Source organism: Egretta garzetta, unplaced genomic scaffold (assembly GCF_000687185.1).
Source record: "Egretta garzetta isolate BGI_Z169 unplaced genomic scaffold, ASM68718v1 scaffold299, whole genome shotgun sequence".
Lineage (NCBI taxonomy): Eukaryota > Metazoa > Chordata > Aves > Pelecaniformes > Ardeidae > Egretta > Egretta garzetta.
The window spans coordinates 794,716-802,963 of record NW_009260696.1 but is presented as its reverse complement, the minus strand read 5'-3'; the positions used below and the strand labels follow the sequence as shown (position 1 = coordinate 802,963).

Here is an 8,248-nt window from a genome sequence, read left to right as displayed (position 1 = left end):
GTGCTGAGGGCTGAGTGAACTGGGGATGGAGAGGGTCAGCCTTCCCCCAGTGCGCTGCTGTTACAGAGCTCAAAAACCCATCGGCCTCTTGAGCTCCGTCTATAAATAGCCGGAGAGGAACGGCATGCCCCGGCAATGGGAAGGCAGGCTCTGCAGCTCCTGGTGCCAGCACAGCACCCGTTCCTGCTCAGTGAGTCGGAGCAGAAAAGAAGGAAAGGGCCAGGGTGTTAGCTTCTCAAGGCAGAAAGAAAGGAATGCGTGTGTAGTTCCCCCTTTTAAGTTAATAATCAATGAGGGCATGAATATTTTCAAAGGTTTTCTCTCCTGTGCCAACCTACAGAGGATGTGAGTAGTTACAGCTCACGGCTCCAAGCCTGGCTTTCTTTGAACTGAAGCAGCTCTGGAGATCCCCTTGAGTGTCCGCCAAAAGGCAGTCGTCACACTAACACTGTTCTTTATGGCAGATGAGCTGCCAGGGTTCTTTATGCTTCACTTGCTGACTCTGTGCCTGTCCTCCTCCATCTCTTTCCCCCCCTACTCATAGCATGAGTCCATCAGCCTCGTTGTGCTCAGCGCAACCTCCAGCTGATGGGGCGGCAACTAGAACAGAGATGAACATTTGGTATGGGGGGAAATGGGGAGGGGGAAGTAATATCTGTGCCCTGGTTTAATTTGCATCTGCTTGTTCAGATGGACCAAGCTTCTGTGTGAATATGTTTAGTGTTTAGCATAGACCTCTGAGCCCTAGCTGACTTCAGACCAAATGAAATACGGCAAGAAAATACAAGCACCTACATAGGACTTGATGTGGGTTTGGAGTCACGCTGTCACTTAGACCAGCCCAGGAAAAACCCTTAGAGAAGAACTGATCACATCAAAAATACATTAGCAATCTCAGAAAAAGAAACACCTTTTATTCCTGCGGGGAGTTGCTGTTCCTCTCTGACAGCAACAACCTGTGGTGAGAAAGGTCAGAAGCAGGGCAGTAACGTGAGCAAAGCTGGCCCGACCCAAGGCAGACCCAGCCTAGTTTTCCTCCCATCGCCAACGGTGAGGGGACGATTCCCCTTTGGACAGTTTTCTGGAACTCAGTTTCCTCCGCAAGGAGGAAAATTTGTCTCCGAGAACTTTCCGTAGCCCAGTGTTGTCCCTAGCAAAGGGTAGGTCCTTCTTCATAGCAGGGAGTTGTCCTGTAAACATTTCCCACTTAGCCAGGGCATCCACGGTCTTGTCTACCTGAGCCAGTTCCTCCTCAGAGACGTTCCTCTCCAGGGCAGCAATGCACATCTCCAGCCACAGTTCATAATCCTTAACGATGTCTGTGGACTTGGTGGGCCTGGCAAGCTGGGGTGGGCTGTGCGCCTCGGCCAGCGAACACGAATGCTCATCCTGTTCCAGCTCCTGGCCGATGGAGAGGGCTTGGCTGCAAGTATCCGGTGTCAGTGGCTCAGACAAGGAGGTCACAGCCTCTGAGTCGTTCTCACAGCACATTCCAGAGTCTGAGCTGAATGGAAGGATGTCCTCTGAGGTGGACAGGTCTGCTGACTCCTGCCTTGGCCATGTGGACAACACAGTCTGCGTCCAAGCGTAGAGTTTCTGTAGTGAGAGGGGAAAAGGTTTCATTTTAGAGACCGAGGGAAAACAGGTACGCCTTTCCCGGTGCTTGTCAGGCAAACCTAGTCATCTTGGGTGGCTCAGCTTCAGATGCTACGGTGCTGTCTGCCCGGAGATGCCTTCAGACAACTCACGGTTACCCTACAAAGCACAGGCTTTCTCTTGTGGCTCATTTTCTTGGAGTCAGCATCTGTGGCAGTTCTGCCCTCAGTCAGATGTGGACTTTATCTGCCTTATTATTGAGGATGGTAGGAGAAAAACCGGCACAAATTCACGCCGTGTGGATGTGATCTCTGCGAGAGCCAAACCAGTGCCTTTCTAGAGGGAGCTGTGTCATTATAAAAGCTCCCGAGAGTAGCGGTGAAGAGTCTTGTTTTACCGTATTGTTAACTCCTGTCGTAATGTGCATTTTATTCCTAAGAATAGCTTTTTCCCTCTCGAGCTGAAATGCACAAGTGGGAAGGCCGGGCTCCAGGAAAGAATTAATGAAAGGAAAATGTCTGAGACAATTTCCTTTCTAAATAGTAAATGCTACAATGGGGCATATAACGGGTTGCTTCTGGCACATCTCTCCCTTATGCTTTGGGGATTGAGTCGCAGTACTCCAGTCGCTGCTGGATAAAAGGTGATCTCCTTGTCTGCCTTGTTGGCACGCATTGGGGTTTTTTTGTGTGTTGTTTTTCAGCTTTTTTGTACCCTTGTGGCCTCTTCCTCATCTTTACTTTCTGCAGCTCCCGGCTGATAACCTTTGCCAAGCCCTGCGATTGGGAGACACGAGGGTGGCAGAGTATTAACCTGAGCTGCCGGTCACTGTGCTGCGTCCCTGCGGGCTCAGCTCCGGGTGAGCTGTGGTGTTGGAGAAGCGGGCAGAAGCTTTCCAGCCCTACAGAGCTCCCCTCTCCCGCTGCGCCCCGCTGCTCCCTCCCCCTTCCCTCCTCCATTGCTCTCTCTTCAGGCAAGTGACAGAAAGGATAAAGAACTCAAATTGAGTGGGTGGGAGAAGTCGGCCCTGTTTCTCATTTCAGTCTGTGCATGAAGCCTCAGGGAAGAATTTCCTACAAGAATGAAATGGACTCTTTCAGCTAAGTTAATCCACCCTGCCCCCCTCCTTCTGGGGCAAAAAAAAAAAAACTGTAAAGGGACAAATTTTCTCCTGCCTCATCCCACCTCCAATAGCCCTTCTCTCCCTCTGGGTTTAGAAAACAAAGGCGGCACCAGAAGCTGCAATAGGAGCCAGACAAGGGCAGGGGACAGTAAAGCTATTTGAAAGCTGCAACCAGCCCATGATTTTATACCGTCTCTTAAAATTCCCAAGAGTAGTGCATCTGGGAAGGAATCACAACTGTGACTTAGCCCAATTCCCAAGAAGAGACAAAGTTGTGAAGAGGAGCATGTTCAAAGAGTACATTTAGATTATTTAAGGCAAAAGGAGACGATTGACTCAAGATCACCACCCCAACCCCAAAATCTTTCCTTTCTCTCAGCCTTTGGGTTGTTCATTGATTCAAATTTGGGAAGGGTTTGTAGGGCTGCAGCCTCTTTTTCTCTTCTATTTACCTAGAAAGGGGTAACCTCTGCATGGGTTTAGCTTACCTGCAGGCAAGAGCATTTGAAGTGGGTGCCCACTCCAAGGAAGTCACTAAGAATGATAACCCATTGTCTGACACCTCCTGGGGCTCTAGGTATGGCACTGCAAGTTTTTTCAACCCCCTCTGCCCTGGCAGCACTGTCATGCCCGGCAGCAGATACCGCAGTGAGACCGTGGCGAGGCTGTAGCTAACCCAACCTCTCGGAGCAGCTCGAGCACCGCTTCCTTCTGCAAGCTCACCCGGGCGCTACGTGCAGAACAGCCTGGGATGCTGCAGAAGCAGCAGGTGGAAACGTTGGCTGTGGTGGGGAAACACTACGAGAATTGATTTGCTTTTGGTTTTCAAGATGACTCACGCTGGAATAAGCGGCTGTGATGAAAAAAACTGGAGTATGTTTCTGAGTGCAACTCGGATAAATAAATTGAGGGGGTCTTCCTCCTGCATAAGGACTGGTTTCCTGTCCCACATGTTTATCTGCCTGTAACCGTGTCTCGGTCACGGACTTCAACAGCATTACCTGCTCCTGGCGAGGAACAGCTTTGTGTCTGGTGTTTCCTGTATTTATTATGAGCGGCTGGGGCTGTTGTGTGGCAGGTGGGGATCTGTGCTCGTTTTCCAAAGGGAAATGTGACGTCAGACTTGCGCTTGGCCCGCCACAACCTCTCAAAACATGCTTAGCAAGTAGCCTTGCTATCTGATACTGTCTTCAAATGCTTTGTGCTCTCTTCTGTTGGGTTCCTTAACTATTTAATTCATCTCTGGCATTTATATTTCCTCGCAGTGCTATAGCAAAACCTCTTACAGAAATTATCGCCACTCTCTTATACCAGCTTGTACTGTATCTAGCTGAGCTTCTCCTTGTCAAGGAAGCAGATGTGACATTTGGCAAGTGTATCTTCTCTTCAGGTTTGTGTTCACTGCCGCCAGGGGATGCTGAGCCAATTGCAGTATTTACTGCAGGTATAAAGGCAAAAAATATTTCTGGAGAAGCTTAAAGTGGATGGTAGTTCCCTTCTAAAAAGCAATAGCAGCATGCTGATAGGCTGGGTGTTTAAATAAACCAGAATTTATTCCTCTGGTAGTCTGGGCAATTTAGGGACCTCTCTGGCAGAAGCAGGGACCAAACAGCCCCAGGGGCAGAGGCAGGTCTAACACCAACTCAGACACACAGACAAGCAGCAAAACCACACAAATGTGGGGGTTTTCTCCCCCACGTCCTTCGCTGTGCTTCTGTGCACCTGATTCTAAGCTGAATGAAACTAGAGGCATCCCCGTTCTCATTCTGTGTCTATCTTGTTGCAAATATAACCCACAGACTTTAAAATAGGCAGCCGTGGAAAATCCTGTCTCTGAACATGATGTGTGTCAGACAGGAATTATAACCAGGGAGAAGATACAGTACTGAGTGAGAACGATGATGTTATTTCTATTCCACCAGCCATTTAACTACTGAATTTGGCTTTTTTGACAACAGAGGTAGAAAACCCTTTCTAGAGCTAAGGGCATCTTAGCACTATTCCTGATGTCTAAATGTGGTGTTAGAAGTTCTATGGGTGGGAGAGAAGAGACAAAAGATGAGTCTGGGACCCTCCACTCACTAGGGAGTAATAATTTGGGATGGCTTCTCATAGCTTTAAACAGAGGAATTGCAGCACAGTACGCACTTGGTATTTTCTCCCTGTTCCCAGCAGCCCAAGAGAGGCAAAAACCCCATGGTGGCACATAGGAAAGGGCATGGATGTGGGAATTGCTGTGCTCTCGCTGCTGTTCTGGCTTGAAATCTGCTTGCCCTCCCCGCCTTATTTTTGGAAGTAGCCAAATGTGGTCGGACTGTTGTGAGCAGGCAAAAGCCCTAGAGATTGTGTAAAGCACTATGTTAGCCGCACACCATGTGTACAACATCCCCCTTACTTAGGTGTAAGCTTTCTCTCTCAGCACCTTGCACTGAGCTGCATCTGTGCGTAACACGCTGCTGCAGCGTATTTAGTGCTGTGGTTTGGGGTGAGCTGCTCTGCTCCCTGCTATGTCCCCTCTGCTTCAGGGAGGGCTGGTGGGTCTGTCTCTCACCCTGTAGCGCTCGACAAGTTTGAAGCCCACGACGTGCTGCAGCTTCCGAAGGCAGATGGGACACGGCTCCAGGGGCCTCAGCAGGGCTTCGTCCAGGCTCAGCGCGCCCTGCATGATGCACTGCAGCCAGCGGCAGGTCCCCAGCCCCATCAGGTGGCAGATCTCGTGACAGGTCACCTGTCAGGAAAGCAAAAATGACAGGAGCACAGGGTCAGTCTTGCTTCCACTGCCCCCTCCTCTTCTTCCTCTGCTGTTCCATTTTCCCCACTCCCGGAGAGTCTAATTGACTCATTGCTCAGCCCTGGTGGTTCTTCAGCCTAAGCTTTTCCAATGTGAAAGGGGAATGTGGCTCCCTCCTTCCCAGGTACCTCAACATCCATGTTTGTATGATGGAGGAGGAAGGGTGGGTGTTTTTTGGAAGCAGCCAAGGGAAGAGCATGTTGAGAGCTCTAGGGCAGTGCTGCTGTCACTCTCTTCCCCAAGGACAGTGTTGGGTTTTTTTAAGGGGACAACCAGTCCCACAGGGGTCTGAAAAGAGCAGCACAGTCAACAGGAGAAATCTGTAAGAAGCTATTGGCAATAACAGATCTGGGTCCTTCCAAAACAGACGCTCTGAACGTTTCTGCCAAAGCAAGAACTAAGCTGGAGTCAGCCTGCCAAGCATGACTGCCTTGGGAATTGGCAACCATGGAGAGGCTGAGGATGGAGGATTCCCTTCCTCCTCCCATTGCCACCTAACATGATTTGAAATTACTACAGGAAGATACCTCAAACTAGAAAATTCTGAGCAAATACCAGAGGAGGCAGGCAGAAATGGCTCCACGTGGGCCAGCTTTGGGAGAAATGCTAGAAGTAGGGCTGGCAAGAGGGGAGATACGGGGATGAGGGAGGACAGGACTCGTGAATTGGATGTGTTGGAGATGGATGGGGTGCGAGGGCATCTGCATATAAATATACGTGCAAACTTTTCTAGGGTATTTTTCTCATCCATCCATATAGGCAGGTCTGGCAAGTGGTCCTCTCTCCTTATGGATACCAATGTCTGAGGAAGACACAGTCACCCCTTCCTGCTATCTATTAGTTAACGCACAACTCCACTAGATATTCTGATTGATCTCTGAATACTTCTCAGCTAACAGACTACTGCCCATGCATTGCCTGGCAAACAAAATACTGAGATGTCCCAAGCATGAACCTGGGAGCTGGGCAGGGATTTTGTCTCAGTGCTGCTGCATGACATAAGGCAAACCCTGTAGCCTCTCTACACAGCTGATGCTGTAGTTTGCTCCAGTGGCAAGGGAAGAAAGAGGTGTCTACCTGGTGCATTAAAATATAAGCTCTTTAGGACGGTGTAAGTGTGTGGGCTTAGCTGTGATTGCCTGTGTCTTCTGGGAGCCGAGTCTCACGCCTGCTTCACTGGGCTGAGAGATGGATTTTGCCCAACCCTGAAATATTTAACCCTACGTGGCAAGAAATATGGGGTGCATGAGATTGCTGGTCCTACCTTACAGCACTGGACCATCTCTTGGGCACTGAACGGCAATGTCCGGTCTCTGCTTTCTTTGCTGTCTTCGCACAACCGTTCCTTCTGTGTTAGCGGATTCAGGCTGCTACAGCCAGCCTGGGGGAAATCCCCAGAAAATCTGGCAAAGCTGCAGACTCCCACTTCTGTAAAGAGAAGGGCATACAGGTTAGGCACCAGGTCTCTTAGGACTGCCTCTCAGCTTAGGCAGCACGAAAAGAAAGCTGTTGCCGCACAGTCCAGTTGAGCACAGGGGGTATGATGAGACACATTTCCCAAAAGGTTTGCAGCACTTCAGGTACCTTTGTCTGGATCAGGAGCTCTAACTCCCCTAATTTTAAATGGGGAAAACCTAGTTCATCTTATCAGGGAGTTAATAAAATGTTAAGGATAAGGTTTGGCTATTCCAGTCTCCCAGGGAAGGCTTTTTGGTGCACGCTGTGCTCGGAGATCACGGGACACCAATCCCACCTTGTCCTGGCAGGAATTTGCTGAACGTGAAGCTCCAGGTCTCACATGGGTAAAGGTCCAGCAGAGTGAGTCCGAGGACACACAGAGCATCCATGGGCTTGTTGTTCTTCAGGAAATTCAGGATCCCATCTGTACAAATACAAGAGAGATGTTCATTAAAATGAAACATCCCTGGAAGGCATGCAAGAGCCAGAATTTCTGCTGCTCATGGGGAGGAGGATGTAACCCCAGCCACAGATAGGCAGAGCTGCTGGATTCAGCATCTAGGATGGAGATCCATAGTGGTGTAGCCCATCCCCTCAAATCAGAGTATGAGCAGACCTGCCTTTTGAAGTGGTGCTGAGCACAGAGTTAAAACAAGGCAGAGCTAAGGGCAGAGATGTAGGTGAATTCAGCACTAACCCACAGAAATGAGCACCTAGAAGTAGAAGAATTTCCCTCTGGAGCAGCTGCATTGCTGCAGTGCCGGGTCTGTGCTGAGCACGTGCTGCCCTTGGTACCTGCAGACGGCTTCTTCCAGGTGGATGTTTGTGCAGCGTGAGCTTGGCAGCTGACAAACCCATTTCCCTGGGGAGCTGTGCAACACTCGAACCCAAATTTCCTAATGTGAAAGGCCAGTGAGTTCCCCACCTGTGGCATCCAGGCCACTAATTTACTTTGGCTCTGGACAAGAGATGGGAAAGCTCAAGCTACACCAAATCTACAGTGCCTCCCCGCAGAGACGATCCGATCACTTTGCAGAGCTGGACCTAAACATAACAGCACTGAAAAATACAGACAGCAGAGGAAAATATGATGAAAGTCGCTTTGTTTTTTATTCCTGTTTCCAGCCTCAAAGTTCTGGGTTTTCCACGGGAACAGGATTTCTCCCTTATCACTCCCTTCCTCACCCCCTCCCTGCTCAGGCAATGAAGGGCTATTTCAGGCATTTCCTAAGGGAGGGCTCGTGCCTGTGTGCCAAACTGATGCCTCTACAGGCTCCCCG

The 8,248-nt window shown here is 49.8% G+C and overlaps 1 protein-coding gene across 2 annotated transcripts in view; it reads right to left on the bottom strand.

Annotated features, from left to right (window-relative positions):
• Positions 1-1,026: 1,026 nt before the first annotated feature.
• The window catches only part of AMZ1 (archaelysin family metallopeptidase 1), an 8,335-nt gene continuing 1,113 nt past the window's right edge, over positions 1,027-8,248 (bottom strand). The window contains exons 3-6 of one of the 2 annotated variants that reach the window (XM_009645900.1): positions 7,264-7,446; positions 6,775-6,938; positions 5,271-5,447; positions 1,027-1,596 (exon numbers count right to left, since the gene is read on the bottom strand). In XM_009645900.1, coding sequence (XP_009644195.1) covers positions 1,027-1,596; positions 5,271-5,447; positions 6,775-6,938; positions 7,264-7,446 — 1,094 coding nt within the window. The remainder of the gene's footprint in view (positions 1,597-5,270; positions 5,448-6,774; positions 6,939-7,263; positions 7,447-8,248) is intronic. The other variant, XM_035901359.1, reaches the window with a different exon arrangement.